The sequence below is a fragment of the Catharus ustulatus genome, chromosome 7 (assembly GCF_009819885.2).
Source record: "Catharus ustulatus isolate bCatUst1 chromosome 7, bCatUst1.pri.v2, whole genome shotgun sequence".
NCBI classification, from domain to species: domain Eukaryota; kingdom Metazoa; phylum Chordata; class Aves; order Passeriformes; family Turdidae; genus Catharus; species Catharus ustulatus.
Window position 1 is genome coordinate 1,046,659 of NC_046227.1, and position 14,468 is coordinate 1,061,126.

At 46.8% G+C, this 14,468-nt stretch overlaps 3 protein-coding genes across 3 annotated transcripts; all 3 read left to right on the forward strand.

Annotated features, from left to right (window-relative positions):
• The first annotated feature begins 2,064 nt into the window (after positions 1–2,064).
• On the forward strand, positions 2,065–5,290 carry LOC116998655 (UDP-glucuronosyltransferase 1-6-like). Its single transcript, XM_033064656.1, has 2 exons — positions 2,065–3,701; positions 5,246–5,290. Exons 1-2 carry the CDS (start codon positions 2,853–2,855, stop codon positions 5,288–5,290), a joined length of 894 nt encoding a protein of 297 aa, XP_032920547.1. The 5' UTR covers positions 2,065–2,852.
• A 1,301-nt stretch (positions 5,291–6,591) lies between these two features.
• On the forward strand, positions 6,592–8,581 carry LOC116998656 (UDP-glucuronosyltransferase 1-6-like). Its single transcript, XM_033064657.1, is given in 3 exon segments — positions 6,592–6,596; positions 7,668–7,824; positions 7,826–8,581. Coding segments are annotated over 3 exon segments (918 nt in total).
• Positions 8,582–12,073: 3,492 nt separating this feature from the next.
• LOC116998657 (UDP-glucuronosyltransferase 1A1-like) lies at positions 12,074–13,805 on the forward strand. Its single transcript, XM_033064658.1, has 2 exons — positions 12,074–12,922; positions 13,761–13,805. Exons 1-2 carry the CDS (start codon positions 12,074–12,076, stop codon positions 13,803–13,805), a joined length of 894 nt encoding a protein of 297 aa, XP_032920549.1.
• The last annotated feature ends 663 nt before the right edge of the window (positions 13,806–14,468 follow it).

Here is a 14,468-nt window from a genome sequence, read left to right on the forward strand (position 1 = left end):
ACCTTGGTTTGCAGCTTCTTCTTATAGTGTGGTCTCTTCATGGTAATCAATAATTTTTGTTTTCTTGCTGTCATAATTTTGCCAGGCAAGCAGTGGTGGCCAAAATAAACATCCATGTGAAAGTCTCTGGGAGTCAGTCTCATAGATAACCATCGGGTCTTGGTAGATAAAAATGCCAGAAATTGGGAAGTTCTGGTCTTCGCAGATAGCAGTCATTGATAAAACAAAGGCAGGAAGTCTGATTTTGCAAAATCTATCGGACTATTGGAAAGTCTGATTTTACAAACTTGTAGTAGATACATATTATTTAGAAACATAATATTCGTAACAGGAGGAATTAAAATAGAATGATTTAAACACATTTTTCCTCTATCAAGTGTCACTTCAGACCTTTAGTATTCTGGTTTATATAAACCCCAATAGTCTTATGATTAACACAAATCTTTTATCAATTATCACAAAAGTGTCCCTGCCCATGGCAGGGGGTGGATCAGGATGAGCTTAAGGGTCCCTTCCAACACAAACCATCCGGGGATTCTATAAAGAACAGTTCCCTCTTTCAAATAAACAGTTCTTTTGAGAATTTATTCATGAATTTATTACAACATTTTACAAACACCTGCGATGAGATTATTAAAGGAATTCAGGACCTCTTGTGGATTTATTTGAGGTGTTTGAGCACTGCCTTTCATGGATCTGTTAGGGGGTTTGGCGATCGATTGTCATGAGGGGTTTTGGGATCTCTGGATTTATTAGAGGTGTTTGACATCTCCTGCCATGGATTTATTAGAGAGGGCTGGGGATCTCTTTTCATGGATTCAGAAGAGGTATTTTGGGATATCCAGTCATGGAATTATTCCAGCCTTGGCCAGTGTGTTGTAACTCCCCCAATAATTCTCTCCTGAGCCTGGAACGGCCCAGCCTGCACGTGACAGAACCATCAAGCTTGGAAAAGACCTCCAGGATCACCCAGTCCCAGCCTCACGCCAGCACTGCCATCATCACCCCCAAACCACGTCCAGGCTCCTCTTGGACATTACCAGAGATGGTGACTCCACCACCTCCCTGGGCAAATTATTCCAGTGCTTAACCATTCTTCCAGAGAATTTTTTTTTCCTTACTACCTGCTCTGAACCTCCCCTGGAGCGACTTGAGGCCATTTCCTCTCATCCTTTCCCTTGAGACACAGCAAGACAGCCTAATCCCACCACACCTCCTGTCAGAGAGTCATGGAGAGCGACAGGGGCCCCCTGAGCCTCCTTTTCTCCGTAAACACCCCAGTTCCCTCAGCTCTGGTGATTTTTTAACCCCTGCCCCAGCTCTGGACAGGCCTGCCCCAAGATTTGTGACTTTTCACCCAAATCCACCTTTGCCACTGTCCCTTTGCGGACATGTGAGCAGGGAGAGACTTTGATCTCGCCCTGCCTTGAACCCAGCAAATTCCAGAATTCCTGGCTGGGATAAAGTGGGATAACCAGGCCAAGCAAAGGAGTCTTTGAGAAGTTACAAACACTGAGGTACTGATTAACTTCACCAATCCTGGGCTTACCTTTGCACCCACTCCTCACATTGGATGGAAAATTCATCCTGCAGCAGGAGGGATGGGAGGACAGGACATATCCCTGCCAGACCTCTTCTTATCCCACTTCAGCAAACAGCTGGGATGGCATCACAGGATACATAAATAAAGCTTTTTTTGTCAGAAAATGCTGTTTGCTGAACTGATCAGCTTCCCAATGCCCAGTTCCAAGTGTGCTTTTTAAAACTCTGAACATATTTAGTAGATTTTTTTATATTTTTGATGGCTTTTCTTTACACTTTACAATTGAAGATTTAGAGAGGGTTTTAGTCTCTTTCACCTCAGAGCTTCTCTCTCCCACTCTGATGCTCAAAATATTTGTTTTCTGAAAAGCCATCCTGACATAAAAAATGCTCTCTGCCACCTTCCCTGTAGCTAAAATTAATGTCATTTATAAAGCAGGAAAAATAAATTAGGCTGATCTAAGGAAAACAATATGCAGTTCATTTTGCATTATTGAACATGATATAGAGATGAGAGAAGTTGTTTGCCTGAGGGACAGAGGCTGCATGACTGAATATCCTGGAGTGCATTATTTTTAATTTTGGCATCCATGGCAATACTCTGAGCCTGTGGAAATCACATCTGGGCTGAACCTGCTCCTTTGCTGAATGAGGTCTGAAACCTGAGGTTCCAGTGGTTGCTAAAACACATTTAGTGCTGGTCTGATTCCTGGTGGGCAGGAGATTTCAACTACCTGAAGAACGCTTCCCAGGCAGGCAATCAACTCTGTAAGGTGAGAACTTCAGCTATATAGAGAGAGCTCAGCCTCTCTCAGCACCTCTTTGTGGTGTTCCTGGCACTGAGGAGATTCCTGCCAGCTCAGAAGAATCCTAAGCCTTGTCCTGAGGGTCTCCTGCTCCATCCCTGGAGGAGTCACCTGAGGATCCGTGTCTCCAACATGGAGAGGCTCTTTTCATTTCTTACTGTCAGGCTGGGAGCAGTTAACACCAAGATTGCTTGCTTGGGTCCTGGTCAAGGTGTAACACAAGAAAGAACAAAGATGAGGAGTCCGGAGGGATCAGAGTAGCAGCTTGAGGAGCTAATTGAACAACATGGAACTCCAGTGACTCAGCAGTGGAAGGGTCACCAAACTTGGGTCTCCAGGAAAGGCAAAATAAATCACCAACAATCCAAAGCCACGAATCATTAACTAAAGTATTACCACATAGCACAACACCACAAATCCACCCACAGTTGCTTTCCAACGCACCTTCAGGCTACAACCTGCAGGAGAAATCTCTTCCACAGCCCCTACTCTGACCACAGCAACATGGCTTTGAGGCTTTGCTGTGCCTGGATTTCCATTCTCCTCCTCCTGCCCGGCCTCTTGGATGGAGGGAAGCTCCTGGTGGTGCCCATGGTGGGAAGCCACTGGCTGAGCATGAAAGATGTGGTGGAGGAGCTGAGCCAGAGAGGCCATGAGGTGGTGGTGCTGGTTCCTGAGGTGACCTGGCTGATAGAGACGACGCAGAACTACAAGGTGGTCACACACCCGGCAAGTCAGCCCCTGGAAGAGCTGGATAATGCATTCCGGGAATACGTTGGTGTGCACCTGACAGAGAAGCCTTTCCCCCTCAATGCGCTGGCGATGTACAATGCCTCAGTGCATGTATTCAGCACCTTCTTTGGGCAGTGCAAGGACTTGTTCCGCAGCCAGGAAACCCTGAGGTTCCTCAACCAAAGCGGCTTTGATGCCATCCTGACGGATCCGTTCTTTATGTGTGGGGCCATCCTCGCCCACCATCTCTCCCTTCCCTTTGTGTTCTTCATGAGGGGATTGCCTTGCAACCTGCATCTTTCAGCCCCACAGTGCCCGAGCCCTCTGTCCTACATCCCCAGAATATTCAGCTTCAACTCAGACCGCATGACTTTCTTCCAGCGGGTGGAGAACGCCCTGATTTCCCTCCTGGAACTTGACTATTGTAATGGTCTCTATGGAGAAGCACTTAAGCTTTCCTCAGAAGTTCTTCAGAGAGATGTGTCCCTCACAGATCTCGTGAACTCCGCTGCTGTTTCGATCATGAGATTTGACTTTGTGTTCGAGTACCCCAGGCCAGTGATGCCCAACATGGTCTTTGTTGGGGGGATCAACTGTGCTAAGGAGAAACCACTGCCTAAGGTAATGTTCCTGTGCCTTCATATTGTATATTTCTCTATGAAAAGTCATTACCTTGTTGCAGGAAGTTTATCACTGTTGATGTTTTTTATTTTTTTAATTTTTAGTAATGATTTAGTTCAACCAGGTTTGGTTGCTTGATTTCCACAGGCTGAAACCAAATAAACTTGATAGAGACTTCTTTGAATTAAGCAGGGTTTTGAAACAAACCAAACTAAAAAGGCATTTAATCTACGACTTGGAAATTATTGTCCTCAGTGAATGTGTATTAACTACCACCCAGATCCAGTTTTGACTTCGCTTTAATAGCCTCTGACATATATTTGTTTTATCTGATCAGAATCCCAAGAGTCATCTTTTGTGTTTAACTCCCGGCTCATCAGCATCAGGTTATTCACTTTAGTTCTATTTTCATGATAATTATTTCCAAACTGGCTGTTATGTTACTCCTGTTTGTGGGTGTGAAATATAAATGTTGCACTGAAATGGCAAGAAATAATCTTGCAATCATGAATTTGGTGAAAGACACTTGAATGCAGAACTCAGGTAAGTTTTCAGACTCCTTGACATCTGCTTTTATCAGAATTGTTCTTCAGGGTTGGTAAAGCTAATCTAGAAATCTGAATCTGTTTTGATAGTCACCATGTACAGTAATTTCACGACTATAAGGCACACCATTTTGACAGAAATTTTTCCCCGAACCCGGAAGTGTGCCTTATAGTCCGGTGCACCTTATATGATGTACAAAGTTGCGACATTTGCCACCCCGGAAGTGCGAGCCCGCAACAGTCCCCATCCAAACAGAGCCCACCCGGCGGCGGCATCAGGCCAGCGCTGGGCCGGGGTGAGCCCGGCGGCATCGGGGGGGTGGCGGCGCAGCCTGGGTGGGGGGGCAAAGCCGCCGGCATTGGGGCAGTGGCAGCACGGGGTGAGCCTGCTGGCATCGGGTCACCTGGAGTGCCAGGGGACTCCCGCAGCGCACGGGCAGCGCGGGGTTCCTGGTGCACCAGGGGGATGCGTGACACCCGGAGCGCCAGGGAACTCTCGGAGCAGCGGGGCCCCGGGGACGCTCCACGGAGCAGCGGCGGGCATGCCCGAGCCACAGGGAGGTGGGGCTGAGCAGCAGCAGGCATAGCCCGGCCCCGCTGGGTCCAGGCGGTGCCAGGGGCCCATGGCTGCTGGGTTGAGGCGGGGCCTCGGCCAGCAACCCCGCGGGGGGAGCTGGTGGTGGATCCTTGCTGCAAAAAAGAAGTGTGCCTTATAGTCCAGTGCGCCTTATATGATCTACAAAGTTGCGAAATTTGCCGACTCCTGGGTGGTGCGCCTTATAGTCCGGTGCGCCTTATGGTCGTGAAATTACTGTAATCTCTAAAATGGTAGCACTGGAGATTTCTTTCCAAGCACAATACAGGACACAAATCCCTTTCCTTGGAAATTGCTCCCACGCTTCTGAAATGTCTTCATGCAACATCTCTGCATGATGTCTCTGAGCTGAAGGGTTGGGGTTTTTCTTTCTTCTTTCAGATTTCTTTTATGCTCTTTGACAGGCTTATGAAGACCCCTCTAAACCTGATAAACAAGGCAAAGAATAATGCTATTAACTAGAATATTAGGATCAAATTCTATCTAAGGTAATCTATTGTGTTAAGTCTCAGGAGAGTGGTGATACTTTGAAATTTAAGAGGTAAATTCTAGCTGGTTACAAAATATAAGTCTTTTATAATCTGAAGGTCTCCGAGCTGCAAAGAGTTTGTAACATTGCTGCAAGGGTAGAGACATCCTGCCCTCATTTTATCCCTACAAGCTCTTGTCTTCACACATCTGTTAGGTGAAAATCACATGTTCCACACCTGGAAAAATCTTCTGTGTTTCTCCTTTCTTCAGTCTCTTTTCTAGCTACATTTTCTACAGACAGCAGAGGAATTTCTCCTATTTCACTCTGAATATCCTGCTTGGATCTCACTTCAGCTGATCCTCTGCTAGTCTATGAACTTCATCCTTTCTTTCTTTGTTGTCCCTTTATCTCCAAATTCTCTTCCCCTTCCTGTTGTTGCCTGACTTTTCCCACAGTTTTTGCTCTGATGGTCTGGTACAAAAAGTAGGGAGTCTGTGGAGTCCATAAGAAAGTGTGGCCATCCTATCTAGAGGCTTTTTCTGTTCTAGTCAAGGGAAATGTACTTGTACTTGCAGTTTTCAGCCAACTGATTTGTCATTGAAAATCTGATCAAGTGCAGGGTAGAAAACACACCAAGCAGCATCTTCCAAGTTCATTTGGTCAGCTTTGTCACAGCACTTGCAATAAACTCTTTGTGTCCAGATTTTCTGCATTTCATGAGAATTATTTGTGAATCTGTTCAGTCTCCTGCTTTCAGTCTGTGCTATCTCCCACCTCTCCTGCGCTGGCCCTGTCCAGAAATTGCTTTTCCATGTCTAAGGGTGGTTTATGGAACCACCCTTAAACAGGTGGGAATCCTTAAAATCAGAAGGCTTTGGGTAAGCTGCAAAAAAAACAGCCTCAGTGACAGCAATCTGCAATTAGAGCTAAGCAGAAAGCATCAGGCGTGTCAGAAGAAAAATTATATTAGACGTAGAAAGCAAGGACAAATAGAACAATGGTCAGTGTATTAACACTTGGCTAGAATAACTCTCTAAGCTACAGAAAAGTATATCTAGCAAGATATTAGGAAGGTCTAAGCTTAATAATGAAGCCCTGTGCATTGTATTTTAAGGATTAGAAGTAGGTATTGTATTTGAAATAAGAAAACACTGTTTTAAGAAATGGTACGTGAACTTACAGTGGTTAGGTAGAACTACTGTCAATATGCTTTTGCTTTTTTGTGATTGGTCTAAAAACTTTCAAACATTGTAACAACATGTTCTGCAGCTGCGGCCCATGATGTGAGCTGATGGCATCTTCCCCTTCTCCCAACTGTGCAACGAGACTGATGCTGGAGAGGGAAAAAATAATAAAGCAGCTCAAGATGTGTTCCACTGCAGTCCTGTCCCATTCGTGCTTCTGTGCTTAAACCCCTGACCAGCACTACTCCATGTGCAATGTGACAGAGTGGGGCTACTCAGGGCAGTTCCAGCACCCTTTGAGTGTCACGAGTTGAATCCCTTTGCCTCAGACTGTAAGGATTTATTTCTCCTGACTGAGCATGCAGGGAGGCCCACCACCATTTATGACCAGAATGGAAAAACTTTGTTCTGTTGATAGTCCTTGATCACAAGGAATTCTTCCCTAGCACCGTCCAAAAGGCTTTACTCTGGCATTGCTTTTCCTTGCACAAAGACAAAACATTCCTGCAGTGGGATTAGTGGAAGGTGTCACACTTCTCCTAGATTTTGTCTTCCTCACAATACACAAAAGGGGTTTTCAAGACAGCAACCAAAGTCCAAAACTCCTTTGTGTCCGTGTTCTGGCCTGCTCTCCCTTTGTTTGCCCTGAACTCATCCATTAGTTCACTTTTTATTGCAGTGCCAGGTGAAAAAAAAACAATCAAGGTTTGGAATTGCGTGTGCATCTTAGTGACTATGACATCTTCGTAAGGATGCAAGTTTGGCTGCTTCTTGGGGATTGAAATTCAACATCAGCCTCATGTCCTCAGGAATGGAGTTGCATCCATTCTACTGGGTGTATTTTTATAATTTTCTCACTGTGTATTTACCAGGTCAGTGGTTTTAACTACAATGATTGTTACAACATGACATTCCTGCTCTTGGTGTCACAGATTTAGTGCTGACAGATCTTAGTGCTGACAGACTTTGAAAATTAAACATTAACAGAAATACAAATGTTTTCCTGAGGACACACCTTCCTTTTCCTTCCCTTTCCACTAATATAGGTAAAATCAGAGGTGAATCAAAACCATATTGGGAAGTTAAATACAGATTGCTGTAGGCAATAAATTCCCTGCTTAGTCTGCATGGAACATCCTGTAAAAGACTGCGTGGATCCCTCCGGAGCAGAACTCTCTGGTTCACTCCCACTGAAATGGCTCTTTTTTTCGGTGGTACCTGGATATTTCTCCTCCTGACACTGTCTTTAATGCTGGCTGAAGGTGGCAAGATCCTGGTGGTACCTCAGGATGGAAGTCATTGGCTCAGCATGCGCCCAGCGGTGGAGAAAACTGCAGCACAAGGGACACAAAGTTGTTGTGGTTGAGCCCGCAACGAGTCTGTATATGAAGTCAAAGGAGCCTCAGAATTACACAGTGAAAGTGTACCCAATACCTTATACGGATGAATACTTGGGTGAAATGCTCAAGACATTTGTTAATGCTCATTTCATTGAACAATCTGTTTGGAATGTTGTTCTTACCTCGTACCAAAGCACAATAGAAATTTCCTCGGTCTTCTTCACCAACTGTAAGAGCCTTCTGCAGAATGAGGAGCTGATGCAGTTCTTGAAAGAGAGCAACTTTGACGTGGTTTTCACTGATCCCATCCTGATGTGTGGGCCCCTGGTGTCTGAGTATCTTTCTGTTCCTTCCGTCTACTTCCTGCGGGGCTTTCCCTGTGGAATGGATTCTGCTGCTACCCAGTGTCCAAGCCCTCCTTCCTTTGTGCCCAGGTTATTCTTGGATAATTCAGACAGCATGATGTTTTCCCAATGGGTGAAGAACATGCTGGTCAATCTGCTGGAGCTCTTCTACTGTAAGCCTATTTATGATAAATTTGAAGAACTTGCATATGAGCTTTTCAAAAAGAAAGTGACAGCAACAGAACTCCTGAGCCGTGGATCCTTGTGGCTGATGAGATACGATTTTGTGTTCGAGTTCCCCAGACCAGTGATGCCAAACATGGCTTTTATTGGAGGGATTAACTGTGCTCAGAAGAAAAATCTGTCCCAGGTTCAAAATTCTGTTTGTTTTTTATATTGAAAAGGCAAAAATATACAGTAAATTCACGAATACAAGCCTCACTGAGTATAAGCCGCATCGCTGGTTGTTGGCAAACATTTACTTCTTTGTCCATAAATAAGCCGCACCTCAGTATAAGCCACTCTGTCGTTCGCAGCAATGACCCGCGTGCAACAAAGTTGCCAAATAGTAACAGAACCATGGCAGGGCGGGGTTTACTGGCTCGGTTCTGGCCATGAGGGCTCAGGGCTGCCGAGTGGGCTGGGTGGCCCAGCTCGGCACTGACACTTGGTGGGGCCGCTCGGGGCTGGCTGCCGCCACTGCTGGGCTCGGTCACTCCGGCCCGGCACTGCCCCGCAGTGGCAGGGGGGGCACAGAGCCCGCCGGCACCTGCGGCGGCGATGGGAGGCGGGGATGTAGCTTGCCTGCTCCTGCAGCGGTGGCACGCAGGGACGGGAGCCCCCCGAGCCATGTGGCCAAGCAGGAGAGAGCTGCCCCTGCCTCCCCCGAGCCGCGGGGCCAGCAGGAGGGAGCTGCCCCGCCTTCCCCACCCCCTGTGCTGCCTGCATGGAGCAGCTCCACCTGCCGCACAACAGAGTAACCAATTTGTAACAACCGCGTAAATGCAGGGTTTTACTGGCAGGAGCTCGACTTTGCAGTTTGCACTGACTCGGTTTGCACTCCCGGGGTTGAAAATGTCAGAAAATTATTCACATATTGGCCGCTCCTGAGTATTAGACGCATTTCCGGTATGGGAGCAAAATTTTGGTCAAAACGGTGCGGCTTGTATTTGTGAAATTACTGTAAATGTGTCATTGAATGGCAGAATGGTTTGGGTTGAAAGGGACCTTATTGATTATCTGATCCCAAACACCTGCCATCCTGGGCAAGGGATGTCACTCACATCCTTACGTCAAATCCTGACTGACAACACCTTGGTGTTTAAAGACAGAAATCCTGCATGATGCAGAAATGTTATTTCCTAATACCCAGCACACAGATTACAGTAATTTCACAACCATAAGGCGCACAGGACTATAAGGCGCACCCCCAGGGAGTCGGCAAAATTCGCAACTTTGTAGATCAGATAAGGTGCCCCGGAATATAAGGCGCACCTTTTTTTTTGCAGTGAGGCTCTGCCCCCAGCTCCCCCCGCCCAGTTGCTGGCCGAGGCCCCGCGTCAACCCGGCAGCCATTGGCCCCTGGGCCCGCCTGTACCCGGCAGGGGCGGGACATGCCCGCCGCTACTCCATGCCGCCTCTCCGGGGCCAGGCTATGGCCGCTGCCCCTCCGTTCTTCCTCCACAGGGCAGGGGCGTACCTGTAGAGGGGCCGTCTTGCCTCCACGGGTCCGGGGGGTGCCTCTGGAAGTGCCGTCCTGCCTCCACAGGGCCGGGGCGTGTCTGTGGAGGGGCCGTCCCGCCTCCACGGGGCCGAGCTATGCCTCTGGAGGGGCCGTCCTGCCTGCACTGGGCCGGGGGGTGCCTATAGAGGGGCTGTCCCGTCTCCACAGGGCCGGGCTATGCCTCTGGAGGGGCCTTCCCACCTCCACAGGGCCGAGGGGTGCCTCTGTAGGTGCCGTGCCACCTCCACAGGGCTGGGGGGTGCCTCTGGAGGGGCCGTCCTGCCTCCACAGGGCCGGGGTGTGTCTGTGGAGGGGCCATCCTGTCTCCACGGGGCCGAGCTATGCCTCTGGAGGGGCCGTCCCGCCTGCACTGGGCGGGGGGGGTGCCTATAGAGGGGCCGTCCCGTCTCCACAGAGCGGGGCTATGCCTCTGGAGGGGCCTTCCCACCTCCACAGGGCTGGGGGGTGCCTCTGGAGGTGCCGTGCCGCCTCCACAGGGCTGGGGGGTGCCTCTGGAGGGGCCCTCCTGCCTCCACACGGCCGGGGGGTGCCTTTGGAGGGGTCGTCCTGCCTCCATGGGGCCGAAGTATGCCCGCTGTTGCTCTGCCCCTCCTCCACCTGGCAGCCATGGCCCTGCCAGCTCCACCCGCGGCTCGCAGCTCTCACTTCCGGGTAGGCAAGTTTCTGAACTTTGTCCATCAGATAAGGCACACCGGACTATAAGGCGCACTTCCGGGTTTAGGGGAAAATTTTAGTCAAAAGGATGCGCCTTATAGTCGTGAAATTACTGTATATCACATCCTGCCAGACCTAAAGCCTTGTCAGAATTAATTAGGACAATTTAAGTGACATGTAGCTTTTATGCAAATGATAATCTCTTTTGTTGAACTGAGGAATTTTGGTATCCTCCTTTCTCAGATGTCTCCTGGACTGCCAGTCCCTACTTCCGTATGTCCAGTTTCCTTTCATCCACAGTGAAGGTCATAGAACTGAATATTTCACTGTATTCTATCACAGCTAGATTGATTTCTTTCCATTTTCTTTTACAGTCAAGTTGTCAATATCTGAGCCCCAAAAGAAATCCTTTTTTCCAGTTCCATCCACCTCTTCTTTAGTACATCATTGAATTAGGTTTTAATCTTTTCTGTGTATGGCTATCTCTACAAAATTTCCATTTGGACTTTTGTGTACCCACCTTCCTGTATACATTCGTCAGCCTTGTCTGAGGTTATGGCCCATCTTCCGTGCAACTCCTTCCACTGAGCAGTTTAAGAGTTCCCATTAAGCTAATCCATGTTATAAAACGCCAGTATAAGATCAACATGAGTGATGGCACTACTGCTCGTTTTGGAGAGTAGGATCTCATCAACGACAATGATTTCCCAACACGCTTTGGACAACCCATGCAGAAACTGCATGGGAAGAAATGCTCCAACAAGGATTTAAATCAAAAAGCTCCAAAAGGCCTTGGAGAAGGAAATTGTTTCCCATATTCACTTACTTAAAACTTTTTTGAGAGGTTATCACCAGCATTAAACCCTCAGCCATTTATAACCAAGAGGGACCTGGACACAGGGTTGAGGTAATAAACTGGCCCAACATTGGCCATGAATGATTCATGATTTGTCATGAGAGAGGTGTTGTTGGTCTTTGCTATCTGGAGTACAAGGGTGAAATGCTCTTTTGTAACTTCATTTTATACCTGATAAGATACAGGTTTAGGGTAAAGTTATATGTAGAGATGAGGTAATGTTATCTGCTGGCTACTTATATTCCAACAAAATGCATGTTTGGATTAGGGAAAATTAATTTTTTCTCATGGTTTTGACTATTCAAAAAAAAAAATCAAAAACAAAACCCCGGGTACTATAATAACAGTGATTTCTCATATAAATCTTCTCTGTAAGTTATGTTTTACTGTACTGCTTGCATCGGTTTCATTAGGAACTCCAGTGACTCAGCAGTGGAAGGGTCACCTAACTTGCCTTTACAAGTAAAGAGGGAAAAGGCAAAATAATCCACCTACAATCCAAACCTGTGAATCATTAACTACAGCACTACAATGTAGCACAATGCAATAAATGCACCCACAGTTGCTTTCCAAAGCATCTTCAGGCTACAACCTGCAGGAGAAATCTCTTCCACAGCTCCTGCTCTGACCACAGCAACATGGCTTTGAGGCTTTGCTGTGCCTGGATTCCCATCCTCCTCCTCCTGCCCAACCTCTCGGCTGGAGGGAAGCTCCTGGTGGTGCCCATGGTGGGAAGCCACTGGCTGAGCATGAAAGAGGTGGTGGAGGAGCTGAGCCAGAGAGGCCATGAGGTGGTGGTGCTGGTTCCTGAGGTGACCTGGCAGTTAGAGACGACACAGAACTACAAGGTGGTCACATACCCAGTGAGGCAACCCCTGGAAGAGCTGGATAATGCCTTCCGGGAATACATGGCTGTGCACCTGACAGAGAAGCCTTTCCCCCTCAATGCACTGGCGATGTACAAAGCCTCTGAGCACGATTTCAGCACCTTCTTTGGGCAGTGCAAGGACTTGTTCCGCAGCCAGGAGACCCTGAGGTTCCTCAACCAAAGCGGCTTTGATGCCATCCTGACAGATCCGATCTTCCTGTGTGGGACCATCCTCGCCCACCATCTCTCCCTTCCTTTTGTGTTCTTCATGAGGGGATTGCCTTGCGACCTGCACTTTTCAGCCCCACAGAGCCCAAGCCCTCTGTCCTACATCCCGAGACTCTTCAGCTTCAACTCGGACCGCATGACTTTTCTCCAGCGAGTGGAAAATGCCCTGATTTCCCTCCTAGAGCTTGACTACTGCAATGGTTTCTATGGAGAAGCACTTAAGCTTTCCTCAGAAGTTCTGCAGAGGGATGTGTCCCTCACAGATCTCCTGAACTCTGCTGCCGTTTCGCTCATGAGGTTTGACTTTGTGTTCGAGTACCCCAGGCCAGTGATGCCCAACATGGTCTTTATTGGGGGGATCAACTGTGCTAAGGAGAAACCACTGCCTAAGGTAATGTTCCTGTGCCTTCAAATTGTACATTTCGCCATGAAAAGTCATTACCTTGTTCAGGAAGTTTATTGCTATTGATTTTATTCTTTATTATTATATCTAGTAATAATTTTATTCAACCAGAATTGTGTAGTTGTTTTTCACGGGCTGAAATCAAACATCCTTGATAGAGACTTCTTTGAAATAATTAGGGTTGTGAAACAAACCAAACTAAAATGGTATTTCATCTATTACATGGAAATTACTGACCTCCATGAATGTGTATTAAGCACCAACCAGATCCATTTTTTTATCACATTTTAATGGTGTCGGACATATTTTTCTTTTATCTGATCAGATTCCCAAGAGTTGTTTTTTGTTTTTAACTACCGGCTTATCAGCATCAGGTTATTCGCTTTAGTTCTATTTGCATGATAATTATTTCCACAGTGGCTGTTTGTGTTATGGTATTCTTCTTTGTAGGGCTGAAATATAAATGTTGCACTGAAATGGCAAGAAATAATCTTGCAATCATGAATTTGGTGAAAGATACTTGAATTCAGAACTCAGATAAGTTTTCAGATCTACTCCTTGACATCTGCTTTTACCAGATTTGTTCTTCAGGGTTGGTAAAGCTAATCTGGGAATCTGAATCTGGTTTGATAGTCACCATGTAATCTCTAAAATGGTAGCACTGGAGATTTCTTTCCAGGCACAAAGCAGGACACAAATCCCTTTCCTTGGAAATTGCTCCTGCGCTTCTGAATTGTGGTCACGCAGTATCTCTGCACAGTATCTTTGAGTTGAAGGGGTGGGGTTTTTCTTTCTTCTTTTAGATTTCTTTTATGCTCTTTGACAGGCTTGTGAAGAGCCCTCTAAACCAGATAAACAAGGCAAAGAATAATGCTATTAGGACGCACGAGAGTGGTGCTACTTTGAGATTTAAGCGGCAAATTCTAGCTGGTTACACAATATCAGTTTTTACTTTTATATCGTGAAGTTCTCAGAGCTGCAAAGAGTTTGTAACTTTGCTACAAGGGTAGACACATCCTGCCCTCATTTTATCCCTGCAAGCTCTTGCCAGGTGAAAATCACATGTTCCACACCTGGAAAAATCTTCTGTGTTTCTCCGTTCTTCAGTCTCTTTTCTAGCTACATTTTCTACAGACAGCAGAGGAATTTCTCCTATTTCACTCTGAATATCCTGCTTGGATCTCACTTCAGCTGATCCTCTGCTAATCTAAGAACTTCACCCTTTCTATGTCTGTTGTCCCTTTATCTCCAATTTCTCTTCCCCTTCCTGTTGTGGCATGACTTTTCCCACAGTTTTTGCTCTGATAGTCTGGTACAAAAAGTAGGGAGTCTGTGGAGTCCATAAGAAAGTGTGGCCATCCTATCTAGAGGCTTTTTCTGTTCTAGTCAAGGGAAATGAACTTGTACTTGCAGTTTTCAGCCAACTGATTTGTCATTGAAAATCTGATCAAGTGCAGGGTAGAAAACACACCAAGCAGCATCTTCCAAGTTCATTTGGTCAGCTTTGTCACAGCACTTGCAATAAACTCTTTGT

Bases quoted from the DNA above. Each gene is read 5' to 3' on its own strand.
- LOC116998657 (XM_033064658.1), top strand. From the start codon at position 12,074: ATGGCTTTGAGGCTTTGCTGTGCCTGGATTCCCATCCTCCTCCTCCTG. The intron at 12,923-13,760 runs GTAATGTTCCTG...GCTCTTTGACAG, and splicing joins AGGAGAAACCACTGCCTAAG to GCTTGTGAAGAGCCCTCTAA.
- LOC116998655 (XM_033064656.1), top strand. From the start codon at position 2,853: ATGGCTTTGAGGCTTTGCTGTGCCTGGATTTCCATTCTCCTCCTCCTG. The intron at 3,702-5,245 runs GTAATGTTCCTG...GCTCTTTGACAG, and splicing joins AGGAGAAACCACTGCCTAAG to GCTTATGAAGACCCCTCTAA.